A 13,887-nucleotide genomic window follows, 5' to 3' on the forward strand; every position below is an offset into this window, starting at 1 on the left:
TGGTTGAACAAGAGATCTAGGGTTCAATCCTTGCCTATACCAAAAATCGATTGATGTCTTTGTCTGATGATAAAGAACTGTCACCAAGTGCGTACGTCATGGGTTGAAATTCTCTTAAAAAAATCTAACTAAAAAAAGAAATTTTTTCCATCCAGCTCTTCCTTTGCTTTTGGTGTAATCAAACAAAAGTTTCGAACTTTCACAAACAACCCTTTTCATACTGAGGAAAAAGAAAAATGTTAGATCAGTGATGTTGGTAACCAAAAATAAGTAAAATAACTGTTCAATCTAATTATTAACTAAAAATATTAAATTTTGTTTGTTCAGGATGAGATCCTAATTATTAACATAAACTAGATTTTCTTTTTCTTTTTTTTTTAAATTATTATTTTATCCCATACAAGTGTCATCTGATGTGTTACAAAAATAATTTTTTATTTTAATTGTTAGCCACATTAGCATTCTCATCAATCACTTAACGTAATGACAATTTTGATCAAATACCAAAAGATTATGACCAAATTGACGCATTTGAAAGTTTAAGGACTAAATTGATATGCAACCCAAAAATTATGGACCAAATATGTAATTTATTCAAAAAAATTTCATTAAATTATTCTCTTTTAAGATACATTAAATTCTATTCCATCAAAGTTGTCTTTACTAGAATAAAATATGATTTATTACTTTGTGGTTTTTAAATTTCACTCTCATGACTATGCTTTTTTTATATGTTTTTTATTTTATTGATTCTCAATAAAGTTTTCATTATAACAATAAAATTTGAAAACTAGTTTCCAAGAATTTTTCTATAATAACATCGAGTGATGACTAGAATTGATATAGTAATTACTACAAACCGGTCATATTTTGGACCTATTTGAGAAGTTAGGGAATCCATATCTATGTAACTAACATATTGTTCTATATAAAGTAAATTTCTAGTGGGTTTCAATTAGTTCAATTGGTAAAATTTTTTATGGTTAAGTATGAGATTAGAGATTCAATGTCTGCCTATGTCAAAAACCGATTGCCATAAGTTAAAACTCTATTACGAGAAAAAAAAAAAAAAAAAAAAAAAAAAAAACTAATTTTCTAATTTAGCCTTGATTTACATATCTCTCTCTAATTGTGTGAATGTTATAGATAACATCAAGAAAAATAGCTTCGGAAATCGGGTCAAGAATTTTTTATAGGGGAAAAGAAAGATCCACAAAGAGAATGATGTCTTAAAATATTGAGGGGTGTTTAAGCGATTGAGGTTGGTAGAGACTACAGAGTGATATATAAACATGTAATTCAATTAGATTAATGTTTTACAAAAATAATGAAAGTAGTGTGGTTTTTTTGCGAATACTTTATATTACAAAAATAATGCTAGCAGTTTTTTTTTTTTTTTTTTTTTTTTTTTTTTTTTCATTTTTAATCTTCTTATCGCAATCGCAATTCTACTTTAGGTTGATTAATTTTTGTGTTGAACTCTATTTTGGATTGATGCATTGTATTTTAATTTGTTAGCTTTTTTCTTTTATTTTCTTTGATTATTATATGTTACCTTACTGCATTATATAGTATATAATGATATAATGTTATTCTATTACGTAGCATGACTTGGATAATTTAGTATTTATAACTATACATTTTTCTTTTGAATATTCTTCTACTCATCTTCTTTTATATAAATGTTCTATTTTTCTAACACTCTCTCCCAAAAAAGTGATTTCTCTCTCTCTCTCTCTCTCTATTATTTATTCTTTTTTGCATCTCTACTTTAGATTAATAAATTTTTATGTTTTAGTACCTCTACTTTGGGTTGATACATTTTGGTGATGTATTTTTTGAGTTCCCACATCACATATACTCTATTTCTATCTTGTATTTTTGGTTTGAATTAATTCTTAAAAAATTTGGAACCAAGAATTTGAGTTTATATCAAAATACAATTTATTAGACTACTCATGTGAGATACACATGAATCTAAATAATTCTCAAAATTTACAGGAGAGAAAAACCTTTAGGAGAGATAGGATCGAATGATTCCTGCAGGAGGGAGGAATATTGTTGATGATCTCGACAAGTTGTTTAGACGGTATGCAACAAAAATATACCCACTTAATTACAAACCCAGGCAACAAAACTGTTAAACATAACACTTACACGCACCTAAAGCAACATATATCAACCCCAAAATTTTTAGTACAACACATCCAGTATATCTATCAACCCAAAGAGACGCAAACAAATTCATACACTTACACATAAACATTCAAAAAGACCTTCACACATAAGTGCTTCCAAACATTGCATGAGCTACCATAATCCTAACCTTCATCTCCAATTCACAAGCTCTTATACTTCCACCTTACAGATCATGCGTCCATGCCTACCAAATCGACCAAATCATCGATTTGGGCACTTTGAGGAGAGGAAGAGAGTTTGGGTTTGTGAGAGGAAACCAAGAGAGAGTGCAAGATTTAGAGAGAGAAAATGAATCAAGAATCTCTTTCTCAAATTTGAATAGGTTTTTCTCTCCTCTCCCTTGTTGCAACAACCTAGTCCCTTTGCCATCGTTTGATCAACATCCCTCCTTCTTGCAACTGCTATTCGATCTTTTCTTTCCTATAGGTTTCTCCTCCCTATAAATTTGAGAATAATTTAAATTCACATGTATCTCACGTGAGTAGTCTGTTAGTGTTTTAATGGAAAGCTAACTTAAGTACCAATTTGGCACATGTGAAGTTTAGGGAGTAAATTGGCTAAAATAAAAGTTTAAGGGTTGTAATAACCATTGTTCTAAATTTTAAGATATGTCAGAACATTTATAGTTGTAGGGTCCTTGGGCCCAAAAGTTTATTATTTATTCATATATTAGGCCTATGGCCCAAGCTGAGAACGAAGATCTGCCCGAGTGGGAGATGTCTTCGTCAGAGGAGATTGCGTTGATGAATAAAAGGTAGGGTTTGGTCCTAAAGGCTTCAGAGAGTGTGCCAAGGATGAAAACTTCCTCAGTCGAACTTGGCCGAGGTCCTGGAAAATGGATTGACAACAAGAAAGAGGATCAAGAAATTGAGAGAAGAAATACTATAGCAATCTACAATTAAATTTATAACGTTATCCAAAGACATTATATCAGAACTATTGTCCTCGGATTTCGCCAAGGACGTTCTTTCTTCATTTCATAATTGTCCATTTTTATCTTTTTGTCATCAAGCCTATCTAGATCATTGTTTGATCAACTAAAGCCTAGTTTTCCAACCCATTCATTTACAAATTCATTGTTTTGGGCTTCTTGGGCCTAAGTCCGTCCATGTGCTGGGTTAGGAACTCAAGTCTAGTCTTTACAATTGGCGCCATCTGTGGGAATTACTGGTGCGATAGTGAGTTAGATGCTCAATGATGGTAGGATCAGGTCCAAATCCAACAGAATCTATGGGCTCTCAACATCAAGATCATTTCTGTGAACTTGAGCGAAAGAGAGACCGAGAGGGAAGTGTGCGCATTACACACACCAGCAAGAGTCAGTCTCAAGGTAAAAACCATATCTCTCATGAGGAAAATGCCAAAAACATGCAGAAGGATATTAATCACCTAAAGAGAAGCTTACGCCATGAGCGCAGAAGGCGAGCTACCTCCAATTTTGACTACTCTTCCGATGATGAAGAGGATCAAGACTATAGGCAAAGGTCAAAAACTCCTCCTAGTGAATCTTTCTTGTATGACGAAGATTACTGCCGTAGTCGCTGAAACAACAACTCATCTTCGAGAGGCCTGGTAAATGTTGCTATGAATAAAGCACTCAACCAAGTTTCTAAATCACCCTTCACCCGCTGGATTGAGGAAGGAAGATTTCCTCGATGGTTCACTAAACCCACTTTCACCTTGTATAATGGCAGAACGGACCCTGTTGAACATGTTAGCCACTTTAATCAAAAAATGACGGTACATACTAAGAACGAAGCCTTGATGTGCAAGGTTTTTCCGTCCAATTTGGAGCCTGTGGCGATGAGGTGGTTTGATGGTTTGAGGGTAGGATCCATCAATTCCTTTAAGGAACTCACCCAGACGTTTGGGTCCCGTTTTATTACGTGTAGTAGAGCGCCTCATCCTTTGGCTTCTTTGCTATCTTTGTCCATGAGAGAGGGTGAAACTCTGAAAACATACTCGGACTGATATTGGGAGATGTTCAACGAGATAGAAGGTGATTTTAAGGACGTGGCCATCAATACTTTCAAGCTTGGCTTTCCTGTAGGGTTTAAGGAAGTTTTTGACGGGGAAACCTGTCACCAGTATTCGTCAACTAATGAATCGGATTGACAAGTGTTGAGGTCCAAAAAAGGGTTACAATAAAATAAGCCCAAAAGAAATGGAAGAGCAAGTCAAGCCCAAAAGAAATGGAAGAGCAAGTCAAAGCCCAAAAGAAAAAAAAAACAGGCTAAGCCCAAAAGTAACAGGAACGGATGACCCATGGGGAGATAAAAGGAAAGCCAGAGGATCCTGAAGCCCAGAAAAGGAAACAGCATCCCAAAAGAGACCACGGCAAAAATATAAAGAAGCAAGGATCCCCAAAACCCTTCAAGCACAAATAAAAAGGAAGACTGAGACAGATCGGTAGAAAGAAGACAGGAAAAGAAGAAAAAAACAAGAAGCGCAAAACGACCTCTCATGACACAGACAGCAAAAGGGCCTCGGGGAACCAGGACAGGGAAGAAAGAATAGCAACGAAGGACTTTCAAAAATGGCAGAACAAGATTCCACCCAAAACGGAAAAGAGGAATACGCCAGAAATGAGGATACCGAGAAGGGCATACCTCAGCACGTCCCAAAGAGGATGGCCGACCAGAAGCTTTCGAAGGAATCAGAACCAAGAGAAGGAAAGAATGAGAGAAAACGGCAAAGGGACTTACCAAGGTAACAGGGACAGAACATGCTCTGTTTGCAAAAGAGCAAAACAGAGGAACCCGGGATACCCAGAAAAACTCCATTATAAAAGGAGGGGACGGGTTATGAAGAAGGCAGCGAGAAAAATAGAAAAGAAGCACAAAAAAAAGAAGAAATTCTCTAGGAAGAACCATTAGAAAAATCCACCCAGAAAGAAAATACTAAGGGAAGAACAAAAATACTGTTTTCCCGATATCCTGTAAAAGCCACTACTGCACATACTCGGATTCAACAGGAATCAAACTTTGCAAGTTTTGAAGGCTGAAATAGCCATTCAAGACTGCAACTTTTGAGCTTGATTGGACCTTGTATCACGTCCTAGTGAGTTTTCTGTAATCAAACAGATACTTTGTTAATGAAATACTGCTACATAATTCCCAGGATCCCCATAGCACTATTTCTCTGTTTTATCATTTTGCTAATCCTGCTTTGTTTCCTTCTGAACTTACGTTGTTAATTTTGGTACTCCTCGATATCCTTGTTTGTTGTCTTTCTGTATATTGTCAGGAGTATTCTCTGCATTCACTTGATTCTTAAACAGCTCGTTAGCTGCAGTGAATCAAGGCCCGGTTAACCAAATCCTTCCTTTTCATTCAGGCCCAGGATCCTTGGGCTTGAGTATCCTGAAAAAGGCACTCTCACATTTTGGCGACTCCACTGGGGACTGGGCAAAGAAGAAGGAAGAAACAACCCTTCACAGAGAATGCCTCCAAGACAAAGAAACAGCAAGGGAACTAATGTGCCACCTGCGGCCTCTGAGCCTGTAGGAGAAAACGAGGAAGTTTCCAGGCAAGGAGGTGGGATACCCTTGGTAGAACAGGAGGTGGTGTCAGAACAAAGACACGCGAGGCAGGAACCAGACCTAATGGCCAGAATGACAGCAATGTTAAAGGATCTGGAGCAAGAAGTTCGTCTTCTCAAAGAAGGCAGGACACAGGAGGTCAGAGACAATATTCCCCCTACTGGTCACCAAGATGGGGCACATCCAGAAGGAGGGTCAGCAGTGGGAGGAAGGGCCAACCCTCAGTACCTGACGCTGGCAGACGTCAATGCCCTCCTGGAGCAAGAAAGGGAAAAACTCTCAGGGATCCCCAAGCAATTCTCTCGGGATCCCCCGTTCCCCCCAGAACTTCTTGGCAAACCATACCCTAAGAGGTACGAACCCCCAAAGTTCCATCCTTTCGATGGAAGGAATGGAAGTGCCGTAGAACATGTGAGTAGGTTTGTCCACACTATGGGCCCCTATGCAGGAGACAAAGAATTATGCCTAAGGGAATTCGCCAAATCCTTAGTGGATAGGGCATACACTTGGTACACCACACTGAGACCCGGGTCCATCAAGACCTGGGATGAGATGATGGAAAAATTCTACGCCAAATATTACCCAGGTGAAGACAAAATCACTTTCCAGAACCTGCAAATGGTGAGGCAGAGACCCGGAGAAGACCCTGTTCAGTTCATTAAAAGATTCGAAGACGTGTCCCTAGACTGCTATGGAGACCATGAAGAAAAGGAGCTCGTGGAGACCTGTATAGCCAACATGCTTTTTGATTACAGACTCAACCTTGAAAATTTATGTATCACACAATTTGCTGACCTGCTACAGAGAACTAGAAGGACGGCGCAAACCATGAGAACAAAAAGGCTGCCCGCATCCCAAGCTTTGACAGCATCAGCAGGAGAGAAAAGGAAAAGACCAGATGGGAAGGTGTTTGAGGAACCACCAGTGATCCCGTGTACAACTGAGGAATTAAGCCATGTCCTAGACAAGTGGATTGGAGATGGGGTTATCAGACCATTCACTGTGTCCAGGCCACCAACAGAAGAAGAAAGGAAGAACCCTTTATTTTGCCGAATCCATAATTATGTCAAGCACTCCACCAAGGATTGCTGGACCCTTCGCAGACTCTTCCACAAAAAATTGAGAGAAGGAACCCTGGAGCTCACTCAGAAGGAGCCAGAAGTACAGAGGAACCCCTTGCCTAACCACAAAGGAAAAGGGGTGGTAGCAGTAATAATACACGGGAACCCGGCAGAAGCAGGAGAATCTGAAGGATCCTTCCACCCGAGCACAGTCAGGACCCTCCAGAAGAATCCCAAGTTCAGGTCACTATTCAATCAATTAGGATTCGGACCAGAAGCAAGGAGGGTGGCTACAGAGTCTCTCATGAGCATAGCAGCAGATTCAGGGATGAAATGCTTTACAGCTGAGTCACATGCTAGTCGAGCTTTCCTGGAAACAACCAATGCAATAACCTTCACTGATGAAGACATGGAGATTGAGCACCCAGACCACCGTAGACCCCTTTATTTAATGGCCACCATAAACGGTGTTCAAGTCAGAAGGGCACTGGTGGATACGGGGGCATCACTCAACCTCAGAGCCTTAAGTACCCTGGAAGCTGTTGGCTTAGCTGACAGAAGGATCCTGGGGGCTCCCATGGAGATAACAGGATTTGGAGGATCAGTAGAGTCAACAGAAGGATACGTGCAGCTAGCCTTAAGGGTGGGGCCGATAGTAGCTCTGACCAGATTTCATGTGATTAATGCTGAAGTTTCTTATCACGTGTTGCTGGGACGCCCGTGGCTTCATAAACATCGCCTCATTCCATCTACGTTCCATCAATGCATTAAAGGGAGACTGAATGGGAGGCCCATAAAGATCCCTGCCAATCATAATCCTTTCAGCCAGGGAGAAGTGAACTTTGCAGAAACAATGTTTTATGATGAGTTGGAGCCAGATGACGAGAACCCCGCCCCAGGGACCCCGGGGGCACCTGTCTTAGAAGAAGAAGAAGGAGGAAGGGGCACCCGTGACCTGAGAAACCTTCTAGAGAGAAAAAGACAAAAGAGGGAGCCCAGCTCTTCAGGATCCTGAGAATGTGTGGTGGTGCGGGAACCTGGGGGAAGGCTAATTTATCGTTTGTGAAGGTGCGCGGGACCCGAATGCATTGTGCAGGAAGGTCCCGGACCACCAAGCTGCATGATGGCCCAAGAAGAAATCCCTGAAGAACCAGTTAAGGAGGCCCAGATTCAGCCTGAGGAAGAATTAAAAGAAGTAGACCTGGGAACAGAACCAGGATCTCGAAAACCTGTTTTCATTAGCAGTCAATTGGTGGCTCAAGAAAAAGAACAATTGATAACCTTGCTTCAAAAATACAGAGATGTGTTTGCATGGACCTATGATGAGATGCCAGGTCTAGACCCGGAGTTGGTAGTCCATTCTCTTAATGTGGACCCAGGGATGAGGCCAGTAGTCCAACCAGTTAGGGTCTTCCACACTGAGGTAGAAGCTCAAATAGTCCAAGAGGTCAAGAAATTACTAACAGCTGGTTTTATCAAACCCATCCAGCACCCAAAATGGCTTTCCAACATTGTACCTGTGAAGAAGAAAAATGGTCAAATCCGTTGCTGTGTAGACTTTCGCAACCTGAACAAGGCATGTCCTAAAGATGAGTTCCCCTTGCCCAATATCGACCTCCTTGTAGATTCAGCTGCAGGAAATTCAATGTTCTCGTTCATGGATGGGTACAGTGGATATAATCAAATCCGCATGGCGGCCAAAGATGCAGAGAAGACGGCATTCAGAACTCCGATTGGGAATTTTTACTACACTGTAATGCCCTTTGGCCTCAAAAATGCGGGGGCTACGTATCAACGCACCATGACAGCCATTTTCCATGACATGATGCATGAGGAGATGGAAGATTATGTAGACGATATTGTGGTCAAGTCCAAAACCAGAACAGGACATTTCCAAGTACTTGAGCAAGTCTTTGAAAGATGCAGAAAATACAAGTTACGTATGAACCCCATGAAGTGCGCCTTTGGAGTGTCTGCTGGAAAGTTTCTTGGGTTCCTGGTACATCACAAAGGCATAAACGTGGACCCAGCCAAGGCCACAGCTATCGCCACGATGAGAAGACCAACTACTGTCAGGGAACTCAAAAGCTTCCTAGGAAGGGTCTCCTATATCAGGAGGTTTGTGCCTGGTTTAGCCTCAGCCACAGCGGGCCTATCCAAACTATTGAAAAAAGGAAATGAATTTACCTGGGGAGCAGAGCAGCAGGAAGCTTTTCAAAGAATTCAGGGCATTATGAATCATCTGCCCACCCTCCAGGCACCAGTACGTGGGCGACCTCTGTTGTTATACTTAGCATCAAACTCTCAGGCAATAGGAGCTTTGCTGGCACAAGAAGATGACCAAGGAAATGAGCAGCCCATATATTATGTAAGCAGAACACTCAAGGATACCGAGACCAGGTACCCCAGAATAGAGAAAGCCTGCCTAATGATCATTTATGCATCCCAGAGGTTGAAGAGGTACTTCTCAGCTCACCAAATCCTCCTAGTAACCAAGTCCCACCCCATAAAGGCACTCCTTCACCAGCCCCTTCTCACAGGAAGGATAGCACAATGGCTAGTGTTGCTCTCACAATATGATATAGGTATAAGAACTCCCAAAGCTGTTAAAAGCCAGGCCATAGCAGATTTGCTAGCTCAATTCCCAGGAAAGGAAGAAGGCCCGCTGAGTGAAGAAATCCCTGGTGAGGTAGCAGTAATGGAGATCCCAGGGAAGAAATGGACCATGAGGTTTGACGGATCAGCTACAGCAACTTCAAATGGGGTAGGAATTGTACTAAGCTGCGAAAATGGGGATATCATGCCCCTGTCCTTCAAGCTTGGTTTCTCATGCTCTAATAACGCAGCTGAATATGAGGCATACTTAACTGGGTTAACTGTAGCACTCAGCATAGGAGTGAAACATATGAGGGTGCTGGGAGATTCTAATCTTGTAGTCTCCCAAGTGAAAGGTGACTTTGCACTACGAGAACAAAGCCTAGCAGCCTACAGGACTTGGGCACAAAGGCTGGAGATGGAATTTCAAACCTTCAGCGTAGAATACACTCAAAGAAGTGAGAACAAGTTTGCAGATGCTCTCGCCACCCTGGGATCCCAAATACCATTTAATGGGAGGGATACGCTGATAAAAAATAGGAAGGCAGGAACATTCTATTGTGAGGATCCTTCAAGGGATGTACCCCGGGGAATCCAAACAGTGGGACTGGAGGGACGAAATCAAAGAAAGGATGAAAGAGGCAAGTCCCAGAGGGAACATCAAAGAACTAATGGATTACACTCAAATAGAAGGAGAATTGTATAAGAGACTGCCAGGAGGAATACTGTCCAGATGTATTACCGAGAAGGAAGGAAAAGCGAAACTAGAAGAATTACACGCCCAGGCATGTGGAGTTGCAGAAAAAGTCAGTCTATACAGAAGAATGCAACGCATGGGGTATTACTGGCCGGATATGGACAAGGAAGCAGCAATCATACAGGGGAGATGCCAGGAATGTCATTTGGCAGTAGACAAAGAAGAAAGCTACGCGGTGTTTATTGCAGAAGACTGGCGGGTTCCTTTCATAGGATACCTGGCCCAGGGGATCCTGCCAACCGACAGGGAACTGGCCCACAAGCTCAAAAAGCTAGCGTGCAGGTACTTCCTACAGAATGACATTTTATTCAAAAGAGGATACCATGGAGACCCCCTCAGGTGCCTGGGACAAAAGGAAGCCAGAGAAGTAGTCAGAGAGGTGCATTCTGGAGATTGTGGAAGTCACCCAGGAAAGAGAAGACTGTATAAGCAGTTATTGTTGTTGGGATATTACTGGCCAACGATGAAAAGAGACTCTGAGGAGCTGGTCAAAACATGTCATGCTTGCCAAGTCCTAGGAGATGCAATTCACACTCACCCAAATGTCCTACAGGATATGACAACGCCATGGCCCTTTCATACTTGGGGGCTTGATCTCATAGGGCCCATAAATCCTCCATCCAATGGTTATACATGGATCCTGGCAGCCACGGAGTACTTTACAAAATGGGTAGAGGCCATCCCTTTGAAAAAAGCTACTAGAGCAGCTGTGGCAAATTTCATTCGAGACCACATCATTACAAGGTTCGGGATCCCCAGAAGATTGATCAGCGACAATGGAACCCCATTCATAAACAAAGATATGAAGGGATTAACTGAAGCATACCACATCAAGCATGGAAGATCTACCCCATACTACCCGCAAGGAAACGGCCAAGCTGAAGCCACTAATAGGGTAATATTAAAGATCCTGAAAAAAATGAAGCATGAGTATGGAGGAAAATGGAGTGACCATCTGGCAGATGTGCTTTGGGCATGCAGAAGCTCTGTAAAGACAGCCACAGGATTCTCCCCATTCTCCCTGGTTTATGGAACAGAAGCCATCAGCCCCGTGGAGTTAATCATTCCTACACCAAGGGTAGTTCTGGAGGAAAACCAGGGAGAAAGTGAGGACGCAAGCAATGAAAAAAGGCTAGCAGATCTAGAAGGAGTAGAAGAAGAAAGGGAACTGGCTAAGAAAAGGAGCCAGAGATACCAGCAAAGAATGACCAGAGCATATGCACAAGCAGTACGCCCAAGAGTGTTCAGTAAAGGGCAATTAGTGCTAAGGATGGCGGAGCACGTGAGGAGGAACCTGCCAGGGCCTTCCAAGTTCACCCCAAAATGGGAAGGACCCTACATCATCAATGCAGCTCATGAAAGTGGATATTATTACCTTGCCAAAGAAGATGGAACAGTCCTGACAGAGCCCATAAACGGGAAATGGCTGAAGCAATATTATGCATAAGGACAAGGGGATCCCGGTACCTCAGGGTCCTTTCACCAGCTCCACTATCTGCTAAGTTCTTTTTATTTTGTCTTTTTTTAGCCTTTATCATGAATTCTGGTCTAAGATAATTTTGTTCAGGAACATGTGATAGATTGACACTTTGTGGTCAATACTGCACCAAAAGACTTTTCTTTGTTCCTTGAAAATGACTATGTTTTAATGAAATTCCTGTTTCTTTAACATTTAAGTTTTTCATACTGCAAAAAAAAAAAAACAACCAAGTTTGGATAAATTTGAGGAAGGATACCTGAGTCCAAAAAAAAAGGGAGAGTATGTAATACCCTTTTACATATGGCCCAGGATTCACCCCACAAATGATTTCAGATATCCCACAAACAATTCCAAGTGCATAGGTCTAGGATCACAGGATAAAAGCAAAATATCTAGGATACCTGGCCTAGCACTTGGCAAAAGGGGAACCTGTCAAAGTTCATGAACTGGGACCGTATAAAAAAAAAATATATATATGAGAAGGATACCAGTGTACCCAGTTCAGTACTTGCACAATAGATTACCGGGTACCTGGACCAGAATTTACAGTGAAACCTGTGAAGACCATGGTCCAGGACTCAGGAAAGAAAAGAACCATAGGAAAGAAAAGGCAATATACCAAAGAAAAAAGGCAGATTCACATACTGAAAAAAAAAAAAGCAGTCTTGAAACACAAAAGAGAAAGCAAAGAGCAGGACAATGTTCAAAAAGAAAAACTTATACAATCCCAAATTGTTTATGTAAATCTAAAAAAGAGGCTAAGGAATGAGCCCGGCCAACAGGGAGGCATCCGGAGGAATAACAGGCACAGCCAAAGTAGAAAGGATCCTCTGCCGCTTGACCTTCAAGTCTTGTAAAACCTTGTGAGCACGAGCCAAAGCTTCCTCAGCAGCAGCTATCTCAGTGTCTATACTCTTGAAAGATTGCCTCTGAAAAAACATATAAGCCAGCAGACGCAAGTGATCCAGCAGAAAAGAAAAATTAAACTTGGCCTCTAGAAGGTCTTGCACCACCCCTCTCCACTCCAGAAGCTTTTCTTCAGACAAGGAATCTACAGAGGAATTCCTTAGGGAAATCAGCACAGCACACAGCAGCTCCATTAAAATGTTGCCCAGAAAAACACCTCCTCTGAAGCCGCTGGTAAAATCCCCACGACTCTTGAGCAGACTCTCTAGCAGAGGCAGGCCTTCCACAGGAACAGAGAAACGCAGGAAGCTGCCATAAGAAGACCCAAAAACATGGAAGTGGTTGGCAGGGAGGCTGTTGAATTCCAAGAGATCAAAGCGAGCCAGAAAAGAGGAAAGCCTTGAATCAAGATCTGAGGCAGTCATCTTCGAGGCATCCCCCATCACCGTGTCACCACTTGCAGAGACAGGAGGACTTGTAGCCTTTTGCTCTGGACGAAGGTCAGCAACTTGAACAGGTCTCACAATTCCTTCAGGAATAACAGGCTCAGAACCTGCAAAGCCTGTATCAATATTCAAGAAAAAAAAGAAAAAAAAAAAGGGGAGAAGGAAAAAAAAAAAGAAGAACAAACCGGTTCCAGCTTCTTGGGGCAGAGCCTCTTCTTCCTGATCTCCTGACTTCCCCGAAGATTCTGGGAAGGAACACAAGGCAAGTTGAAGAAAAGGTGAAGGACCAATGGCAAAGTGGCTAAAAGAAGGGATAGATGCAGGGGGCTTCGCCATACATAAAAAAAAAGGGGGGGAAAGGAAGAAAAGGAAACACGGTGGGAGTAGCTTGCACTCACCTTCTGAACTTTCTGATTCTAAAGAAGAAGCAACACTAGGAGCGGATTTCTCACTGGATTGACCTAAAAGGAAAAGCAAAAGGAGGAACTCAAGAAAAACTGGAAAAGAAGGTGGAATATAACGCTATTCCAAGGAAACAAGGTTTACCTGTTTGTTTGGATAAAGGAGTGTCTCCCAAAGCACCTTTATCTGACAAGGACTGAGGAAACACAGTTCTGATGGGACTAGGAGTACGCTCAAGATGGGGACTTTGAGATGACGGGATCCTAGAAGCTTTGGGATCCTGAGAATCCTAGGAACCTTGCACTGGTTGCCCAATTTCCTCAGCTGGGTCATCAGTAGGGGGCTCCTCCCCCATAACAGGGAAAACAACAGAAAGAGCTGTGATAGTTTCCTCCCCCAGAGCCTTGTCAGTCATGGGAGGGGATACCTCCACCTAGAGGAAGAAGAAGAGGAAGAGGCAGTGTCAAAAAAAAAAAACAACAGCAGGAAATGCAGACAAT

The 13,887-nt window shown here is 41.9% G+C and overlaps 1 protein-coding gene across 1 annotated transcript in view; it reads left to right on the forward strand.

Annotated features, from left to right (window-relative positions):
- The first annotated feature begins 3,933 nt into the window (after window positions 1-3,933).
- The window catches only part of LOC115951674 (GDSL esterase/lipase At3g26430-like), an 18,346-nt gene continuing 8,392 nt past the window's right edge, over window positions 3,934-13,887 (forward strand). Inside the window, exon 1 of the mRNA XM_031068834.1 lies at window positions 3,934-4,026. Within this exon, the coding sequence (XP_030924694.1) occupies window positions 3,934-4,026 (93 nt within the window). The remainder of the gene's footprint in view (window positions 4,027-13,887) is intronic.

Source organism: Quercus lobata, chromosome 7 (assembly GCF_001633185.2).
Source record: "Quercus lobata isolate SW786 chromosome 7, ValleyOak3.0 Primary Assembly, whole genome shotgun sequence".
Taxonomy (NCBI): Eukaryota; Viridiplantae; Streptophyta; class Magnoliopsida; order Fagales; family Fagaceae; genus Quercus; species Quercus lobata.